The 21,474-nt window shown below is 43.8% G+C and overlaps 2 protein-coding genes across 2 annotated transcripts; one reads left to right on the top strand and one right to left on the bottom strand.

The window, feature by feature from the left end:
- The first annotated feature begins 446 nt into the window (after window positions 1-446).
- Window positions 447-1,010, top strand: LOC121465124 (phosphatidylethanolamine-binding protein 1-like). Its single transcript, XM_041678309.1, has one exon. It carries the CDS (start codon window positions 447-449, stop codon window positions 1,008-1,010), a length of 564 nt encoding a protein of 187 aa, XP_041534243.1.
- An 11,047-nt stretch (window positions 1,011-12,057) lies between these two features.
- On the bottom strand, window positions 12,058-21,139 carry Adipoq (adiponectin, C1Q and collagen domain containing). The gene is made up of 3 exons (XM_041678319.1): window positions 21,073-21,139; window positions 14,114-14,332; window positions 12,058-12,747 (listed from the first exon to the last, which is right to left on the bottom strand). Exons 2-3 carry the CDS (start codon window positions 14,322-14,324, stop codon window positions 12,227-12,229), a joined length of 732 nt encoding a protein of 243 aa, XP_041534253.1. The 5' UTR covers window positions 14,325-14,332; window positions 21,073-21,139; the 3' UTR covers window positions 12,058-12,226.
- Between the last annotated feature and the right edge of the window lie 335 nt (window positions 21,140-21,474).

Raw genomic sequence — 21,474 nt, 5'->3', positions numbered from 1 at the left:
GCTTACTTTCCACAGCCTGATGTGTGGTGGTTTGAAAGAAAATGGCCCTCATAGGCTCCTAGGGAGTCGCACTATTAGGACCACAGCAACTCTTATAAGAAAAACATTTAATTGAGAGGGCTCGCTTCTAGTATCAGAGGTTCAGTCCATTATCATCACGGCAGGGAGCGTGGCAGAGGTATGGCCTGATTGGAGGAGGTGTATCATTGGGAGTGGACTTTGAGGTCTCGGATGCTCAAGACAGGCCCAGTGCCTCACTCTCTCTTCGTGCTACCTGAGGATCCAGATGTAGAACTCTCAGTCCCTCTCCAGCACCGTTTCAGCCTGTGGTCCACCATGCTTCCTGCCATGACGATAATGGACTAAACCTCTGAACTGCAAGCCAGCCCCAGTGAAATGTTCTCCTTTATAAGAGTTGCCATGGAGTCCTCGTCCTCATTGTCGCCATGCCCGCCGACATCAGCCAGTGGTCCGGGCCACTGAGCCTGCAGGAAGTGGACGAACGCCCTCAGCACGCGCTGCGGGTCGCCTACGCTGAGGTGGAGGTGGACGAGCTGGGCAAAGTGTTGACGCCCACCCAGGTTCAGAATAGGCCCAGCAGCATTTCATGGGATGGCCTTGACCCAGGAAAACTCTACACCCTGGTCCTCACCAACCCGGATGCTCCCAGCAGGAAAGACCCCAAATTCAGGGAGTGGCACCATTTTCTGGTGGTCAACATGAAGGGCAATGACATCAGCAGTGGCAAGGTCCTCTCCGATTACGTGGGCTCTGGGCCTCCCAGTGCCACAGGCCTCCACCACTACGTCTGGCTGGTGTACGAACAGGACAAGCCACTGAACTGTGACGAACTCATCCTCAGCAACAGGTCAGGAGATCATCGCGGCAAGTTCAAGGTGGCAGCCTTCCGCAAGAAGTATCACCTGGGAGCCCCGGTGGCGGGCACATGTTACCAGGCAGAGTGGGATGACTACGTGCCCAAGCTGTATGAGCAGCCCTCTGGGAAATAGAGGCGCCGTGGAGGCCAGCGGTCCTGGGGACCTCCACAGTATTGTCAAGTTGTGCAAAGCATGCTGTTTCTCCTCCTTCCTTCCTACCCCCTCGCAGGGAGTCCTGAGCTGTGCTAGGGTAGAGGTGTAGGGTGACTTCCCACTGCCCATCCTTAGGATTCTAATAATCGTATCCAGGTTTGTGTTTGTTCGAATTTAGTCTCCACCTAGGGGGTGTTTGGTGTTCTGATGGAGTCCTGTGTTGTTAATTTAAGATTTGCAACTCTGGAAAGTAAAGACACTCTGCCCCATGTGAGGGTGAGGGCTAGTGTTGTCTGTATGTGGTTTGACAAGGACTCGCCCAGAACCAGGCACGATGGCATCTTCTGAGATGTGTTTTTAAAGTTCTGTCCCCAACTGGGACAACACAAGGCTTCCATCTCAGCTGGGGCAGGTGGCTGCACAGGTGTTGGTGTCCTGTAGCTCTAAAGAACAGGGCCACTGTGCTGAGGCAAGGCCCCAGAGAGAGGGCTAAGCCTTGCTTCTCAGTTGTATGAGCAAAAGTTCCTGGAGTTGCTAGGTGTGTTAATCTTGTCTGTACATCATCAAATAAAAATAAAGGCATTGAATTCAGGGAAAAAAAGAGTTGCCATGGTCATAGTGTCTCTTCACAGCAATAGAAAACCTAAGACACAATGGTAAATCCTATTAAGCCTCCATAATCTCATACGGAGCGGCACTATTAGGAGGTGTGGCTTTGTTGGACTAGGTGTGACCTTGTTGGAGGAAGTATGTCACTTAGAGGGCAGTCTTTGAAGATTTCTATGCTTTAGGATACCACCCAGTGTCTCAGTCAACTTCCTGTTGCCTGAAAGATGTAAGACTCTGCTGTTCTTCCAGTACCACATCTACCTGCATGTTGCCATGGTCCCTGCCGATAATGGACTAAACCTCTGAAACTACAAGCGAGCCCTCTCAATTAAATGTTTTTCTTATAAGAGTTGATGAGGTCAAGTTGTCTTTTCACAGCAATAGGAACCCTAACTAAGACACATGCACACGAGCATCCGTGCACACACACATGCGCGTGCGCGCACACACACACACACACACACACACACACACACACACAATTAGTGAAGAAACAACTTCATAGCAATAAAAATTACCAGAGCTAAAGAAGGGCATTCTGGGGCAGTGAGATGGCTGGTGGGGCAGTGAAATCCCTGGGGTTCACTCAGGACCCACAGAAGGAGGGGAGCACTACTCCTGGGGTTCACTCAGGACCCACAGATGGAGGGGAGCACTGACTCCAGCAGGTTGTCCTCTGACCTCCACACACGTGCTGTAGTGCACACAATATGTATAAAATAAATAAATGAATGGTTTTTAATCTTTAAAATAGGACACTATGGGGCTGGAGAGATGACTTAGCAGTTAAGAGCACTAACTACTCTTCCAGAGGACCCAAGTTCAATTCTCAGCATCCACATGCCAGCTCACAACAATCTGTAACTCTAATTCCAGGGAATCCTATACACTGACACAGACATCCATGCAGGCAAAACACCAATGCTCATAAAATGAAATAGTTAATTAATTTTAAAAACCGGGACATTGTACAGGGAATGAAAGTCTCCACTGTGTTGAGAATTTGGTATCTGGGTATCTTCCGTGCCAACTCTGAGGCCCCTTGCAGGGATGAAAGAGTGAATTCTTCAAGAAGACAACATATTGTGTCTGACCCTAATGACAGAGATTCAGAATATCAAGCAAAAGTTATCAGAATAAAAAATAAATAGACAATCTTCAAATCAGTCATTTTTAATATAATACTAATACTCTTATTAAATCTTTGAGAATTTCTTACAATGTATTTTGATCATAGTCCACCCCTCCCTTAACTCTTCCTAGATCCTCCCCTCCCTAACTCCTCTCAACTTCATGCTTCTTGATATTTCTCTCTCTCTCTCTCTCTCTCTCTCTCTCTCTCTCTCTCTCTCTCTCTCTCTGCTTAAGCCCAGATTGTGCTGCCAATGTACTCACAAGTGTGGGGCCATCCAGTAGAACGAATTCAACATAAAACGAGTCACACCTTTAAAGAAAACTGACTCTTTCTCCCATAGAAGCCATCAACTGTCCATAGCTCCTCAGCAGAAGGGACTCCTGAGTCCCTCTCACTATGAGCTGGAATGTTCACAGAACTGAATTTGTGAAGGTTTTTGCAGGTAACCGCAGCTGCTGTGTGTAAAGTGTTGAGATCTTGTCCTTTCTGGATCTGTTTCAATCTGGTCCTCCCCAACCTCTGCCTGTTATAATTCTTCCACCTCCTCTTCTGTAAAGGCCCCTAAGACTCAGTGCAGGGTGATAGAGATATACCACCTCTGGGTGAGTACTCCCTGGCATATGTTGTCTGCATTTTGACCAGCTATGAGTTTCTGTGTTAATCACTATCCACCATACAGTGAAACTTCTCTCCTTAGGTCTGAGAGCTGTACTAATCTATGGATTTAGAGACATGAATTTAGAGGGCAGGCTGCAGAGATGGCTCAGCAGTTAAGAGCAGTGTATACTCTTCCTAAAGTGCTGAGTTCAATTCCCAGCAACCACGTGGTGGCTCGCAACCATCTATAATGAGATCTGGTATCCTCTTGAGGACAAGACCTGATCAGTTGTCCTCATCAACTTAGACCATGAAACCCAACATGGACAAATTCAAAAGTACCACCATATACAGGCTGCCCATGAATACTTCAGCATTGCCAGAGCATAAATTTCACTCATTTCATTTTTGACACTATGACCATTTAGTAGAATAGCAGTGGTATGTTCATCCCTGGGGCCTGTGAGCTCCCCACTATTTACTCTTGGTTAGATTTACAGCACCAGGCATGAGTCTCTTCCAATCAGAAATCTATTGATAACTCCCAGGACATCCATGCCACTATTGTACCACTACTTCGTATCTTGCCACACCTGTCACTTTTATAGTTCACAGAGTTCACAGTTCACCGTTCACAGTTCTCATTCATTAATTGTTGATCTCAGTGTCTGTGCTGTCAGTTTCAGAAAATCTTTCCTGTGCCAGTGAGTTTAACGCTATTCTCCGCTTTCTCTTCTATCAGATTCTGAGTACCTGGTCTTATGTTAAGGTCCTTAATCCATTTGGAATTGAAGGGTAATATTTATGCAGGGAAATGAATATGGATCTTTTTGTATTCTTCTACATGTAGTCATAAAGTTTGACCAGCACCATTTATTGAAGATGTTGCCTTTTCTCCAGTGTATATTTTTGGCTTCTTTGTCAAAACTCGGCTCTCTGTGGGTATGTAGAATCATCTCCAGGTCTTTGATTCTATTCCATTGAGCAATGTGTCTGTGTTTAAGACAATGCTATGATGCTTTTATTGCCATAGCTCTGCAAGACCACTTAAAATCTGGGATTGTGGTACCTCCAGCAATTCCTCTATTGTTCAGAATTTTAAAAAGCTATCTTGGGTGTTTTTTTCCTTCTTTAAATTATTTATTTATTTATTTTTTATGCCCGTTGGTGTTTTGCCATGGGTGTTGGGTCTCTTAGAACTGGAGTCACAGACAGCTGTGACCTGCCATAATATGGGTGCTGGGAACTGAACCCAGATCCTCTGGAAAATCTGTCGATGCTCTTAACTGCTGAGCCATCTCTCCAGCCCTATCTTGGATGTTTTGCATTTCTATACAGAGTTTAATTTTTTCAATTTCTGTGAAAATTTTTGATTTTGGAAGGGATTGCACTAACTTTGTAGATTGCTTTTGGTAGGATGGCCATTTTTGCAACACTAATCCTACTAATCTATGATCATGGGAGATCTTCATATCTTATCATCTTAAATTTCTCGGATTTTAGTCTACAAGACTTTCTCTTGCTTGGTTAGAGTTAAATTTTGTTTTCTTTTTATTTTAGGCTATTGTGAAAGGTATTTTCCCCCAATCTTTCTCCATCTGTTTGCCATTTGTATAAAGGAAGACTACTGATTTTTGTGTGTTAGTTTTATATCCTGCTAGTTTGCTGAAAGTATTTATCAGTTGTTAAAGTTTCCCCGGTGGAGTTTTTAGGGTTATTTATGTATAAAATCATGTCATCTGCAAGTAAGAATACTTTGACTTCTTTTCCTATTTGTATTCCCGTGATCTGCTTCAGTTGTCTTATTGCTCAAGCTAGGACTTGTATTGTATTGTAAGTATTGTATTGCATAGGTATAGAGAGAGTGGACTCCCTTGTATAGTTCCTAATTAACAGAAATGTTTTGAATTTCTCTCTATTTAAGATGATACTGGCTGTGGGCATGGTGTAAATTGTCTTTATTATGTTGAAGTATGACCCTTATATTCCTAGGATTTCCAGGAACTTTTATCATGAAAGGGTGTTGGATTTTGTCAAAGGTTTTTTCTGCATCTAATGAGATGATCATGGGGGTTTTGTCTTTTAGTCTGTTTGCGCAGTCAATTATATTTATTGATTTACATCAATAAATGAACCATCCCTGCATCTCTGGCATGAAGCCAACTTTATCATGGTTGATTTTTTTATGTGTTCTTGAATTTAGTTTGCAAGGATTTTATTGAGAATTTTTTTGCATCTATATTCATAAGAGATATTGGATAATCTTTTGCCAAGTCTTTGTGTGGCTTGGGTACCAGGATAATTTTTCAGTTTCTATTTTGTGGAATAATCTGAGGCATGTTAGTATCAGTTATTTGAAAGTCTGGAGAATTCTGGGAGGAATCCATCCGGCCCTGGGCCTTTTGTGAGGAGGGAGATTTTAATAACTTCTTCTATTTCACTCGGGATTATGGGCCTATTTTAATTGTTTGTTTTCTCTTGGTTTAGCTTTTTAGGTCACATATCAAGAAATTTATCCATTTCTTTTTTATTTTCCAGTTTGGTATAATACAGGTTTTTAAAGTATGCCTTTATGGGTCTCTGAAATTTTTTGATAGCTGCTGTAATGTCTCTCTTTCTATCTCTAATTTTGTTAATTTGTATCTTCTCTATATATTTTTTGCTAATTTGACTAAAGGCTTGGAAATCTTGTTGATTTTCTCAAAAAAAAAAAAACCCAGCTCTTCGTTGATTCTTTGTGATTTTGTTGGCTTGTTTATATTCATTGACTTCAGCCCTAAATTGATTTCTTCCTGTCTACTCTTTTTTTTTAAAGATTTTATTTATTTATTATGTATACAGTATTCTCAGTATTCTGTCTGAAGGTATGCCTTCAGGCCAGAAGAGGGCACCAGATCTCATTGCAGATGGTTGTGAGCCACCATGTGGTTGCTGGGAATTGAACTCAGGACCTTTGGAAGAGCAGGCAGTGCTCTTAACCACTGAGCCATCTCTCCAGCCCCTGTCTACTCTTTTTGAGGTATTATTTCTTCTTACTTTTCTAGAGCCTTCAAGTGTGTTATTATTTTATGATAAGTTATACTATGTCTCCAATTTTTTGATGTAGGCACTTAGTGCTATGAATTTTTCTTTTAGAACTGCCTCCATATGCCCCATTGTGTTAGATATGTTTTTTTCATTCAATTCTAAAAAAGTTTTTAATTTCCTTATTTCTACCTTGACTCAGTTTTCTTCTAGTAGTGAGTTCTTTAGTTTACACGAGTTCATGAGCTTACTGCAGTTTCTGTTGCTGGTGTCCACCTTTGACCTCTGCTAGTCAGAGAAGATGCAGGGTGCTGCTTTAGTTTTCCTCTGTCTGTGAAGTCTTGTTTTGTTCACCAATACATGGTCAATTTTGGAGAAAGTTCTATGGTCTGCTGAGAATAAAATGTATTCTTTAGCTTTGGGTGGAATGTTCTGTAAATGTCTGTTCGGTCCGTTTAATTTATTATGTTATTTAACTGCATCATTTCTCTGTCTAGTTTTTGTCTGGATTCCCTGTCCATTGGCAAAAGTGGGATACTGAAATCAATATCACTTGTTAGGGTTAATATGTAATCTTTTTTTAACTTAAATGCCCTTGTGTTGGCACATGAATGTTTAAAAGTATAATATCTTGGTGGATTTTTTTTCAAGGAATACATATGGTCCTTCCCCATCTCTCCTGGTTGGTTTTTGTTTGGAGACTACTCTAGTAGGTACTACAACAGCTACACCTGCTTGCTTCTTGGTTCTATTTTCTTAGAACACCCTTTTCCATCGTTTTATTCTAAGGTAAGGTTGTCCCTATTTGTGAGGTGTGTTTCTTGAATGCAACAGAAAGATGAATTCTGTTTTCTAGTTCAGAAGGCTAGTTTGTGTCTTTGGGGGGTAATAGATGCCATCAACATTGCTAGTTATTATTCAGCGGGGTTTATTAATTCTTACTATTTTGTTATGGTAGTATTTTTTCTTTTATCTGTCAATTAACTGCCCTGGGATTGTTTATCCCTGTGTCCTCTTGGGTGTGTTTAACCTCTCTTCATACTAATATTTTCCTTCTAGTTTCTTCTGTAGAACTGGGTTGATTTAAAAAATTGTTTAAATTTGTTTCTATCATGAGATGTTTTTTATTTCTCCCTTGGTTGTGATTGATAGTTTTTCTGGGTATAATAGTCTTGGTTGGTATCTATGGCCTTTCAGAGCTGTAGAACATCCATGCAGGCCTTTTGGGCTTTTAGAGACTCCACTGAAAAGGCAGGTGTTATTCTAATGGGCCTTCTTTTTATGTGAGTTAGTCTTTTACTCTTGCAGCTTTTAATATCCTTTCTTTGTTCTGCACATTGTTTTGCTTAGTATGTGTCTTGAGGATTGAGGACTTTCTTGTCTGGTCTTGTCTATTTGGTGTTCTGTGTGCCTCTTGCCCCTTGCTGAACATTTCTTTCTTTAGATTGGCAAAAAAAAAAAAAAATTCTATGATTTTATTTGAAATATTTTTATATCTTTGATCTGATTTTCTTCTCCATCCTCTATAACTAATTTGTAGGTTTTGTCTTTTCATAGTGTCCCAGATTTCCTGGATGTTTTTTTTTTAAATATTTATTTATTTATTTATTTATTTAGTATACAATATTCTGTCTGTATGCCTACAGGCCAGAAGAGGGCGCCAGACCTCATTACAGATGGTTGTGAGCCACCATGTGGTTGCTGGGAATTGAACTCAGGACCTTTGGAAGAGCAGGCAATGCTCTTAACCACTGAGCCATCTCTCCAGCCCTTTCCTGGATGTTTTGTGCCTGGAATTTATTTTAGATTTAGCATTTTGTCTTACTGATCTATTTTTTCTGCTCTATCCTCAAAACCTGAAATGCTCTCTTCTATGTCTTCTAATTTGTTTTTGAAGCTTACACCTGAGGTTTCCATTTTTTTTAAAATTTCAGTTTGGTTTTTATTTAGTGATTCTATTTTTTTTTTTTTGCTAAATTCTGCTTTTATTTCTTAAATGATTTTCCTCATTTAATTCAACTGTTTGTACACTTATAGCCTTCAGTAGGGAATTTATTCACATCTTTTAAGTCCTTGAACAAATTTATAATTGCTATTTTGAAATCACTGTTTTGTGATTTGAATAAATTGGTTTTCTCAGGGAATATCACCATGGAGTTGTGGGCTTTTGGAGAAGGCATACTGTCTTGATTGTTCACATTTTTGCCTTTGCACTAGGAATGGGCATCCAACCATCTGCATCCATGGTATTTCTTGGTGTAGATATCTTATCTTACTTTTGTTGGGTGGATGTTTGGTTCTTTGGTTGCTCTTGCCTCAATCTGATAGGTTTGGACCAGAATGATGCTTGGTTTTGGATCATTCTGAATTTTAGGCTTCAGACTGTCACTAATCCTAGATCAGAAGTACTTGTTGGATCTCTAGGTTCATGTCCAATTAGTCCTAGATTGATGCAGTGGGTCGGTTGCGTGGGTGTTGGACTAGCAGATGGGGGAAGATTTGGGGTCCAGCTCTATGAAGAAAGGCAGAGACCGAACTAGGGGCGTGCTCGCTCTGGGCAACTGTGGTGAGCTAGAAGGAGGGACTGAGGAAAACAGGTCTAACTATTCTAGAGAGACCAGCATGGGGGAAGGGAAGGAGCACAGAAATAGTCTTGCTGGGTCCTGGGCAAGTGCCACATTAATTTTTGCCGGCCTTGTTTGAGATTGAGTATTCAGCCACTTGAAACATAATGCTTATCCTTCTCTCAACCCCCAGAATAAACACAGAAGTGGTGCACAGCATATAGTTTTATTTGTAACTTTGGAAAGGATCTTTACTTGTAGAAAACAACCATAAGCGAGCACTTTAAAAGACCAAGCCTCCAGCGTCCTTACCAAAGGGAATCATCCAGAACTTAAACTTGAAAACAAAGCCACATTTGCAGAGCTATTTATTCTTACCCTAAGCCTTTAGAGTGTTCCATTCAAGCAGTTTCCTCCTAAGGGAAAGTCTACCACTGTGAGCCATTTGTAGCGCCTTTTGTAATTTATACAAGAGATTTTACTAATGAGCGTAAAAACAAAATCATTTGAAGTCATCATTTTGTTTTTTGTTGGTTTTTTTTTTTTCAATTCCAAACATCTCTTGGTTTTAAGGATCAGTTTTAAAATATCCAAATCCAGGGCTTGAGCTACAGCTCAATGGTGAGCACTTGACTAGCGTGTGGGAGCTCTGGGTTAGTTCAGTAACACGTGGCTGCCCAGGGGCTGCGTATGCCCACTGCTTATAGATAGAAGGAACAAAGGGCTATAGAACTATAAAACAGGGAAGCCAAGGAGGCCTATTCATATCCTCAACACACACTGAGAGCCAGGCAGTGTGTCAAGGTGCTCCTTCAAAGGCCAGCACTAACTAAGATCTTGGGCCAAGTGTATTTAACAGCTCCTAAGGCAGAGTTAGCAAAGGACTTTGCCTCTTATAGAGAACCACCTGTATTTTAAGGCTTATTTGTTTATTTTATGTGTATATATGTGTGCCTGAATATATTCAAGAGCACCATGAGCATGAAGTGTCTGCAGAAACGAGAAAAGGTAATAGGATCCCCTGGAACTGAAATTATGAGCTGTCCAGTATGGCTGCTGACATCAGAACCCGGGTCCTCTATGAGATCAGCAAATGCTTGTAAACACAAAGCCATCTCTCCAGCCCTCCCACCTGTAAGTCTTGGAAAGTAAGAATTAATATTCAGGAGTGCAAATTCTTCCTCCACCCTGTCAGTGCTCAGGGAAAGGGTGAGGCAAATTCTTCTGTGCTTTGTGTTTCTGGCTGAAATGACTTTTTTGATGGAGAATTCTGTGGGTGTTTAGAAAGCACAGGCATCTTTAGCCTCAGCGGGAAAGGATGAAGCTGTCCATTTGAACAGGGGCTGGGGTCTTAAAATCACAGTGTTTCTGAATGAGATAGCTCTCTGGGTAAGAATGAGTACTGTAGAAACTGAACTGAAATAAATTACGGATAGCAATGTGATACGGGATTTCCCTCTGTAAGCTGTGAATGTTTTATTGTCATTGGTTAATAAAGAAGCTACTTTGGTCTATGACAGGACAGAGTTTAGCAAGGCAGGAAATCCAAGCAGAGATAGCAAGGAAAGAAAGTGGAGTCAGGGAGATGCCATGTAGCTGCCAAAGGAGAAAGATGCCAGAACTTTACTGTAGGTAAGTCACAGCCTTGTGGTGATACACAGATTAATAGAAATGGGTCAATTTAAAACATAAGAGCTAGGTAGGAATATGCCTGAGCTATCAGTCAAAGAGTGTTGTAAATAATATAGTTTTGTGTGATTATTCAAGTCTGGGTGGCGGGGAACCAAAAGTGCAGTCTCCACTTACAGCAATTGGTATTCAGGAGACTGCTTGTTTTTAAGCAATCATCAAGGACCTTCGGAGGATTCGGTGGTGGGAAGCTCAGCTTTTTTTGTTGTTGTTGTTTTGTTTGGTTTGGTTTGGTTTGGTTTTTCAAGACAGGGTTTCTCTGTAGTTTTGGAGCCTGTCCTGGAACTAGCTCTTGTAGATTAGGTTGGCTCAAACTCACAGGTTGGCCCGAACTCACAGGTTGGCCCTCCTGAGTGCTAGGATTAAAGGCATGAACCACCACCACCACCACTGCCCAGCTTGGGGAGGTCAGCTTTAACAGGTAATTGCTTTTAGGCTAAGGAGAACACATCTCACACAGAGATTTTCATCTGTGGAAAAACACAGAACAGAGTGGAAGGAGACACATCAGAAAATCTCCTATCCCGGCAGCCTGGAGGGACAGGAAATAACTCACAGGTGGAGGTGGAAGGGATTTCCCTAGCTGGAAGGAAGGGCATGAGCACAGATGCAGAGAAGCAGATGGCAGAGTGGGGAAGGACTCAATGAGTGTCTATCCAGCTGGAATAGGACCTGTATCTTCTCTGAAAAAGCTCTACTGAGGAGAAGTCTTGATGGACCCTCAAATGAGGTGGTCAAGAGACCTCTACCAACACTCCAAACAACCATGTGGTTTTGAAAAATGGTACTTTCCAGTAAGCCGTGCAACTTGGATAGAAAGGTACCCTGGCAGTTGGGAGCCAAGGAATACCTCAGTCACTGTAAACGTAGCAGGGAAAGGTTTCCCCAGTGAAACAATTCTGCTCAGGTCCCCCAGAGTGTAACAACTCTGCTCCGCTAGGGGAAGGTTTCCCCAGCGAAAGTGTTCTCTCTGCTCCCCTCCGGCTCCTGGATTCTTCCCTCCCAATAAATCTCTTGAGTGAGGTTTGGGTGATGATCTTCTTTTGCCAGAGTGGAGCCAGGCAGAGAACTAACAACATTCACAGGAACTGGCCCTTTTAACCTACACTTCCAGTGGAAACAGACCCTGCTCTGGCCTCCACTTTTAGCTCTGCCATTTTGATACATTTAAGACTTTAGACATTCATAAACTCAGCCTAAAGACCCCAACTGTAAAAAGAGGAAATACTGTATTTCATATATATACAGTATACACAGGATTTGTGTGACCATCAAGAGAAACAGTGAACACAAAATAGCATTAGTGAGAGTATTGTGAAGCTTCCCCCTAAATGTTATTTTTATTCTATTATTGCTACTATGTAAGACTTGCAGAGACCAGGGAATGCTTCTTTTTCTGGACTAAGAACACAGAAATGATTTTTTTAATAAAGCCATTTCATGAATGAATGAGTACACATGCGGATAATATTCAGAACCCTCAAACTCAACAATAAAATCAATCTTTCAAACTATGCTGGAAGCCTGCTGACTGTTCCTTGATTCTTGGGGGTACTTAGGCCATTGGGAGCTCTGAGTTAGTTGGTATCATGGTACAGGAGGAAGCCAGTGAAGGTACAGTCATTGACATTATCTGCATAGAGTCCGTTATGATCCCCATCCCCGTACACCTGGAGCCAGACTTGGTCGCCCACCTCCAGGTGGAGGAGCACAGAGCCAGAAGCCTGGTCCACATTCTTTTCCTGGTACTGGTCGTAGGTGAAGAGAACAGCCTTGTCCTTTTTGAAGAGGCCCACCTTCACGTCCTTCAGGTACACTGTGATGTGGTAGGAGAAGTAGTAGAGCCCGGGGATGTTGCAGTAGAATTTCCCAGTGCTGCCGTCGTAGTGGTTCTGTTGGTTGTAGAAGATCTTAGTAAAGCGGATGGGGACATTGGGCACCGTGACTCCAGTCTCCAGCCCCACGCTGAATGCTGAGCGATACACGTAAGCGCCTTCTCCAGGCTCGCCTTTCCTGCCGGGGATTCCGGGAAAGCCTCGGGGCCCTTCAGCTCCAGTCCCCCCAACATCTCCTGTCTCACCCTTAGGACCAAGAAGACCTAGAAAGGGAGAAGAACTCTGTGACTGCTGGGAACAGAGATGCCCAGACGGTTTCCAGGGCCTCCACCCACCATCCATGTGGCAGGACAAGGAAAGATGTCATCTCCACTTCACACACCCCGGTGGGTTCCCACAAGTTCATCTCCAACCATGATTTTTAAAGTTATGAATGAATTAAAAGATAGATGAGCAAACTGATTAATATAGAGAACTTTCTCGCTAGATAGTTCATCCTGGCTTATTGTTCTTTGCTTGATTGGGCCTGGTAGTTGAGTTAGTAGTAGTCACTTGGGGTCAGAAGATGTTCTGATCATGATGTATTCATCTACTCATTCGTCCATTCATTCCTTCATCTCATACCTTTCCATACCGACCACCCCTCCAGAAATTCATCTCCTGTAAGTATCCATCACAGTTAACTTGCCCAACCCGTCCTTTGTGCACTGGCTAACCAACCATGTGCTGCCTTCTAACCCCTCCGTCCAAATGTCCTCCCTCCTCTAATCTCTGGAGTCGTCCTTCGAGGGATGGCTCAAGTCCAGTCTCCTCAGTACAGCCTGATCATGAATCTGCATCCTCTCTGGTGCTCTTCTTCTGTATTCCATACCTTCAGTCTTTGCACACATTCTGATTGGCGTGTTGGAAGACACTTTGTCCTCGTAACCACTACCCAGAGTCTTGTACATTAGACTTGTCTTCCTGACTAAACCAAGCATTCTCTAAAAGCTGCCAGGTGCTACAGGAGTGTTCAGAAAGGACAGATGGCTGACAGTAGATAGAGCAAGAATTAGGAGGTAAGAAGAAGAAGAATTCATTGGGAATGTGGACATGGGTAGGCAGGGGGGAGAGGCAGATGGAGGGAAGTTGTAGATACCTCAGTAGATACCACCTCATCTCACTCAAAGAGGACAACTCAAGCTCCGGGATGCTTATGAACCAGATAAGAAAGGTTTTGCTTCTTGCCTGTGTCTGGGCCTTAGTAACTGGTATCATTTATCCTGCTGATGTGGGATGTCCTTCTGTATATGTGTTGTTCTTTTAGTTAATGAATAAAGCTGCTTTGACCTATAGCAGGGCAGAATATAGCTAGACTGAAAAAGATACAGAAATAGAGTAGGCGGAGTCAAAGAGATGCCATGTAGCCACCAAAGGAGACAAACCATGAGCCTTGTGGTGAAATATAAAATAATAGAAATTGGCTAATTTAAGATTTAAGAGTTACTTTATGAGAATCCTGAGCTAATAGGCATAGCAGTGTTGTAATTAATACAGTTTCTCTGTGATTATTTCAGGTCTGGACAGCCAGGAACAAACGAGCAGTCTCTACCTACACTCTGCAAAGCCCCAGTCTGCCCAGGATCATACCTGCATCTCCTTTTTCGCCCTTCTCACCAGGAGTACCATCTCTGCCATCACGGCCTGGTGTTCCATTGTGGCCAGGATGTCCTGGGATGCCTGCCATCCAACCTTCACAAGTCCCCTTGGGAGGAGGGAGCGGGACTCCTGGTTCTTCAGCTGTGGTAACCTCAGCATGACAGTGCAGAACTAAGAGCAGCAGGACAGTTTGGAGCAGCATCCTGAGCCCTAGAATCAACAAGTGTATAGCCATGGGAAGGGCAGATGCACACAGTACTACAGCTAATCAGCCTGCATCATTCCATCCCTGAGTGGAGTCTATTCCAAAGATCTGCACCTTTAATACTTACCTCCCCAGAAGGCCTTCAGTGGCTACCTCAGTCTTCACCTCTCCCAGAAGTTCTTCAATGGCTACCCCAGTCCTCACCTGTCCTGGAAGGCCTTCAGTGACTATCTCTGTCCCTACTCCCCCAGAAGGCCTTCACTTAGATTCCTTCTCTGAAATTTGCACTGCATAGCATAATCGCCTGCACATAAACCCGGTTAGCTGCCAGATTGTACATTCACAGGCAGCAGGAATGATCTGCTTCTAGTCTCCTCGTCCTGAACACAGGCCCAGGCACAGGGAGCTTTCTGAGATCCTGTCCTGGGTTTTTCTGGTTGTTCCATTCAACTCTAGACAGTTTCTCACTCCCTGGTTCTTCTTTTCCCCCTCATTTTCATATACACATGTACACTTGTGAGCACTTGTGTGTACAAACACAAATACCCACACACACACTCACACACACACTCATTGGAGACTACAGAAAGAAAGTAACTAACTCTAAAGGATATGTTTATTCTTAAAGAATAGCAACAATCATTCTTCACCTGAAACACTGTTTCGGTTTTGTCATTTCTTGTGTTTATAATCATCATCTAAAATATCTGCATTGCCAGTCCAGTAGGAGCTACAGAGTGAGATTCTGTCTCAACAGTAATACCAAAAGATGTTGTTCAGTGAGCAGAATAAATGGTTTCCATTCTCCAGTCACTAATAAACTGTATAATTTATTAAATGGCTATCTCTTAAACCCCTCACTAAGTATCTCTGTGAGTGTTCTCTGTTGGTTACTTACCAGCATCACAATGTGTTTCTTCTGCATTTTTGTTTATTTGAACTTTTTTGGTTTTGTTGTGGAGGATACTGTCTCGAGAAAGTGTTTCATGTAACCCAGCCTAGCTCCAAACCTACTGTAGTAGGAGAGGGCCAGAGACAACTGCCTGAATCAAGTGCCGCTCCCAGAGTGCACCAGCGGGCCCCAAGACTGCCTCGCGGCGTCTCTGTGGGCCTTTGTCGCCATCTACTGAATCTGGAGGGCTCAGAAGCATAGTCTCAATGGCTACAGGGAAATGAAAATGAAGCACTTTAGGTCTGACTAGTCCCGAGAGCAAAAGAGACAAGTTAGAGAAAACCAGAGGAAAGTCCCCAGATGTCCCTCTTGTATTTAGAGAGAATGCTTGTCCTGAAACTTTTTTATTACCGTCAGTCAGCTAGCTAGGCAGGTTGGTCAGTAGGTGTGTGTGTGTGTGTGTGTGTGTGTGTGTGTGTGTGTGTGTGTGTTCCTGCGCGCGTGCCTGTGGGTATGTACCCACGGAAGTCAGAGAGCACCTTGCGCGGGTCAGCTCCCTCCTTCCCCCAATTGGGTCCTGGGGAATGAACTGGAGTCATTAGGTTAGGCACCTTTACCCACTGAGCGATCTCACTAGCCCTTGCTTTGAAGCTTTACAGATGTCGTCTATCTTGCTTTGTCTCTGCCCTTTCTTCTTACAGCCTCAGCAACCACACTCCTGAGAAGTTTAACTCTGCTCTTCCCCCTAGATGCGAAGAAGTAAGAGTCTATGACGTGCCAATCTTTCCAGCGGGAAACAAGAAAGAATCCAGAATTCGTGTGGACTAATGCCGGCAGTTAAGGAGAACCCTCTGGATAAAGGGTAGTCCAGGACTTACCTAAATGTTGGGAAGGGAGGCAAAGACAGACCCCTAGAGTTTTCTGGTTCTCCCTTTCTGCTGAAGAAATCATCATCCTTTCTCACCTAAAAGAACACATTCTTCCCCCAAGGCCTCTGTGTACCCAGCACCTTTCTCTACTCACAGGTGCAGCTGTTCCGGGATCCACGAGAGTGGCAAGGGGCAGAGGTGCCAAACGGCACATATCCTCGGATGTTTCTTTTTCTAAGATTTATTATTGTTTTTTTAAATTTGAATATGCCTGGGGGCGTACATCTGTGTCCGGGCGCACTTGGAGGGCTGAAGGCTTGGATCGCCTGGAGCTGGAGTTACCGACAGCTGTGAACCAGGTCCTTTGCAAGATGTCTCTGCCCGCATTAACTGCTGGGCTCTCTCTCAAGTCCCTAAACATTTGCTAAGGACAGCTCCTAATTGAAGAAGGCTTCATTTCCACCTGATTCTGGGTAGAAAGTCAGCTCTGGATAACCACTGAAGGTTATCCAGTTTTTTAATTTGAAATTATTTCGGTTCTTTACATAAACAAAGCAATTGTTACACTTTGATTTTGAAAGATTTCTATTTCTATGGGGGGGAACACTATTGCCTGGAACTGAGTACTGTACATCATCTATGGTTAGAGCATGATACTGAAAAAAAAATGTTTTGGATAGGTCATGAGTTTGGGGTAGGCCATGAAGCTAGATGGCGAGGATCGTGTATAATGCTTTACATTTGGAAAGTCTCGGTCCTGTCATCTCATTTAACCATCACGACCATTTGGGAGACAATACGGGGTCGTCGGGGAGCCATGCACTCAGGTACAGACAACAAGCAAATAACCAGTTCTCACCCTTTACGTTTTTGTTGGAAGACTAAATGACAACTGACAGACCATGCATCCCGGAGCATCTGGAGTAAGCTGGTGAGCAATGGCTGTCAGATATGTCTGCACTGATTTAGGGGTGAGGAGAGGGGACTTCTGAGTGCTTGGGTGATGTCCAAGATGCTAGAGCTAAACACAGGAGAGCTGGAAGTCAAGCCCTGACCTAGTAACACACTCTCCGACACAGTCAAGAGAGTACTAAAGTCAAGTACCCTGCCTTTTAGCATCACTCCCCCACGGTGGTGGGTTAGAGACAGAAGATTGCAAATCAAATAAGCTGGCTTCTCAGCTAGCCCCCTCCTTGTTCTGCCCATGTCTCCCTCCCTGGCTATAAGCTCTTTGCCTAGACATATGATCATGAGACCCAGCAGGCAGAAAGTAGGGAGTGTTTTATAACCTTATGATCTGCTATACTCATAAATGAGACAATGGAAGCAGACCAGTGTTTATGGATGACCTGCTCTGGAAGGCTGGCATTTTATTTCACCCACACAGCACCAGGGGGGAGGGCTCCATGTGAAACATCTGGGGGCCAGAAAGGTTCAGTCATTTCTGCCTAATCATAAGAAACAAACAAAGTAGAACCAGATCACCATACTGGCCTTCCCTATAGTTGCCTCACCGGCAAACTCCATGGGAGTCATGCAAAAGGATGGTTTCCGTGTTCCAGGGACCCTAAAGGACCACACAATAGTGAAACAGATGTGAAATCCCACTTTGACCCACTAGCATTTCAGTAACAACGGAAGAATCTTGTGAAACGCAAAGTTGGGCTTTCCTATGGGACTAACAGAGATGGCTACATTGAGAGAAGAGGTCACTAAATATGATTTCAATGCCAGCCAACAAAGGCCACGAGAAATGCCAGAGCCAAGAGGAACCCCAAGAGTCCTCCCACCGTTGGTTTTAGAAACTGAAAGGCTGGGGGTGCACCTCGTACGTCCGGTTGGGACGGCTCCATGCTAGAAGGTTGGACATGTTGGTTATTTTCACCTTCATGAAAGAAGAAAGGAACATAACTGCACAAAATAGGGGAAGTTGAGAAAGTAGGAAGATGAGCCTTGAGAGATTTCCGACTTAGAAACCATCATGGATTGCAGCACCGCCTCTAAAATGACCCACAGGTCTTGGGCCCAGTGTCCTAACCTGCTCAGTGGACTCCTGTGAGATGAGGAGCCCGAGTACACTTTGATACTGGTGACAAGTCTGTGAGGTAGAGTTTACATAAGGTACTTCTTTTTGTTTTATGAAACAGGGGTCTCCTATGTTGCCCTGGTTGTCCTGAAACTCTCAATGGAGACCAAACTGGCCTTGAACTCATAGAAATCCCCCTGCCTCTGCCTCCTTAATGTTGGGTTTAAAGGTGTGCTCCACCACAACCACTACAAAGTACTTTTAGACTTTATCTCATTTAACCCTCCTATACCAGTACTTGCTTCTTACTGTGCTAAACAGGAGAACCTGAGACTTGAAAAAGCCAAGATGTTACCTTAAGAACATGCAGTCTTAGCCGGGTGGTGGTGGCACGTGGCTTTAATCCCAGCACTCAGGAGACAAGGGCAGGAGGATCTCTGAGTTTGAGGCCAACCTGGCCTACAGAGTGAGTTCCAGGACACCAGGGCTACACGGAGAAATCCTGTCTCAAAAAACAAAAACAACAAAAAGATCATGCAGTCTTTGGGTTGAATGACATGAAATAGCCATTCTTCTTAAAGATCAATAGTGGTAACCGAGGCTTGAGATCAATGGTAAACCCTCATTTAGCCTCTGTGAAACCCTAAATTCCATCCTCAGTACCACAAAAGAATAAATAAAAACATAAGACGGGTTAATATTGTCAATTTCACAATAGTACAACCCAATCATAAATAACAGGACCAGGAGTTGTCTAGTTCACCTGTTTAGTTCCTAAGACAATTATCTGGAAGCTTTCACTCGGCCTTAGAAGAGCTGTTTACATTCTCATGTCCTTACATACATGCACACATTCAAACACACATGCGCACACACATACAGACACACACACATACACACACTCACACACACAAACAAACACGTTCTCAAGAAACTGGAAAAGCAGAGCATCCCTTCATGAAGTCTTTAGGATGAGCTCCTGATTGAACCTCTTGTTTCCCAAATGTATCGGTCCGGGCAGTGGTGGCGCACGCCTTTAATCCCAGCACTCGGGAGGCAGAGGCAGATAGATCTCTGTGAGTTCGAGATCAGCCTGGTCTACAGAGTTAGTTCCAGGACAGGCTCCAAAGCCACAGAGAAACCCTGTCTCAAAAAACAAAAAACAAAAAACAAAAGAAAAAAAAACCAAATGTATTGGTCCCCTAACTTCAGCAGAGCACATGGAGCTGCTGGTCTTCTGGGTGGACAAGCAAAGGGAACATTTGTCTCCGAAACCTTTTTTAAAAAGACAAAAATGAGGGTGAAGGGAAATGGCTCAGTATAAGCACTCCTGGGCAAGGATGACAGCCTGTGTCCAATCCCTGGAGCCCACATGAAAAGCAAGATGCAGTGGCCTGCCTCTGTAACCACAGCACTCCTACGGCTGAAGGGGAGTGAAGACAGGAGAATCATCCCAAAGCTCATGGACCTTGCAGCCTGGAAAACACAGAGTGGGAGGATCAGCAAGAGAGAACTGCCTCAAACAAGATCGGAGCAGAGAACTGACTCCCAAATGTTGTCCCCTGACCATCACATGCCTGGCACAGAATGAGAGTACCGGTACACAGGCAACACACACACACACGCACGCATACACACAAATACACAAATAAGATTCTGAGATCTTAGGAGATGAAGTTGATAGAGTACTTTCTGTGTAACCATGACAACCTAAGTTTCCATCCCCAGAACCCATGTCAAAGCCTGTCAGAGACAGGAGCCTCCCTGGAGCTCCATGACCAATGAGTTTGGCCTTCTTCATCAAGCTCCAGGTTCAGTAAGAGACCTTGTCTCTCCTGTTAAAAATTAAAGTGGAAGTTAAGAAAGATGCCTCTGGCTTCCATGTGCAATTGCACACATGTTCATGTGCACAAGACAAGAAGCAAGCCGTGTCTCTCAGGATTCCTCAAGACATGGGGATGGAGGCATCGAGGATCTCTTGTTAAGTTTTGGGAACCAAAGTGCTCCAAGAACCAAGCTACACTCGACCTCTTCCACTAGCCCTCTTGCTCACAAAATCCATCTGACCAAATTATCTGCCCTCATTTTTAACGGAGTCACAAGGAGTGAGATGGTTGTGCCCTTGTCTTAAAACAAATTCTCCAGATAAGAGGACTTACATCTCATGACACACAAAAGAGGCTCCCTGAACTTCCCAACCCTCCCCACTTTACCCGTCTACCACCAGGGTCCTGATGCCATGTTCACTGGGACAAGAATTGGGTTTGGCAAAGACCAAGCAGGCCCAAAGTTTCTGTCAGAAAACATCTTTCAAAATATGGCTTTCTGTCCAGATTGCCACTATATTCCAGACCTCTTAGTGTCACCCAGTCCCCTCAAGCATCCTCAATGGCTCATGCTGACAGCTCTTCGGACAACAGCAAGACCACACCCATTTCTTCCCCTCAGTCCTGACTGTTCTATGGCATCTACTCTGCTCATATCTGCTGAGTAGAGCTAAGCAGTAGAAATGGATTCTAAACTCGTCCGACTTCAGAACTCAACGTGGCTTCCCCAAGTTGTCTCTCTGCCTGCTTCTTTATCATCTTAACTCATAAAGCGGCGAGGCGAGATATCCCTTTTTCCATCGGAATTGCATCTGTGGATGAAGCCTCCCACTTCACTAACTCCAAGTTTTGTTTTGTTTTTTTGTTTTTTCTCAGTGAGCACCTTGCTATCAAATGTACTGAGCAAAGTTCAGCATAGCCTCAAGCATTTGGACCAAAAGAGATAATTCTCTTAGAACTCTGAACAATAGATGAAGAGCCCAGTGCCTATCTAGCCCAGTTGGTGTTTCCTTGGTCTGAGTTTCCTCTACATCCATCCTTACACTCCTGTGGAGAGCAAAATCTAAACACAGCCCAGCCAGAATTGGCATTTATATGCACACAACCAGGAATTTAGTAGAACTATTCTTACCTTCTGGTGTAGTCAGATCTACTGGCTACCGTACAGACAAAAATGAGGAGAAAATGGCCTGGTCTTATGAGTGAGACCGGTACTCATGGGGACAGGCAGTCCCCATTTCACTATTGGCCAGCCCAGTGAGGGACAGCAGCCAGTGAGCAGCGCCCCTTGCCCCTGGCAGCTGCCTTGAGTCTCCACCCCAGGGAACCTGGTTTAATCCCGCTTGGGTTTGGGAAGCCAAGTAGAGCTTCAGTCAAACTCTCATGCGCCCAGGCTCTGGCCGTGCTCTTCCAGAGCAGATGGGGCAAGGGTAAAGACAACAATAAAAACAAGATGTCTCCAGATGTAACGAGAAACATCCTCAAGTAAAACGAATTGCTCTGGGATCAGGAGACCTCCCTCTCCCATAAGTTT

This window comes from Microtus oregoni, unplaced genomic scaffold (genome assembly GCF_018167655.1).
Source record: "Microtus oregoni isolate MIOR12 unplaced genomic scaffold, Mior012 000029F_ref0000214, whole genome shotgun sequence".
Lineage (NCBI taxonomy): Eukaryota > Metazoa > Chordata > Mammalia > Rodentia > Cricetidae > Microtus > Microtus oregoni.
This window is presented reverse-complemented; position numbering and strand designations above follow the sequence as displayed.

Excerpts from the sequence above, each read along its gene's own strand:
- LOC121465124 (XM_041678309.1), top strand. The coding sequence starts at position 447 with ATGCCCGCCGACATCAGCCAGTGGTCCGGGCCACTGAGCCTGCAGGAA.
- Adipoq (XM_041678319.1), bottom strand. The coding sequence starts at position 14,324 with ATGCTGCTCCAAACTGTCCTGCTGCTCTTAGTTCTGCACTGTCATGCT. Across the intron at positions 12,748-14,113 it reads GGGCGAAAAAGGAGATGCAG|GTCTTCTTGGTCCTAAGGGT; the intron begins GTATGATCCTGG and ends CTCCCTTTCTAG.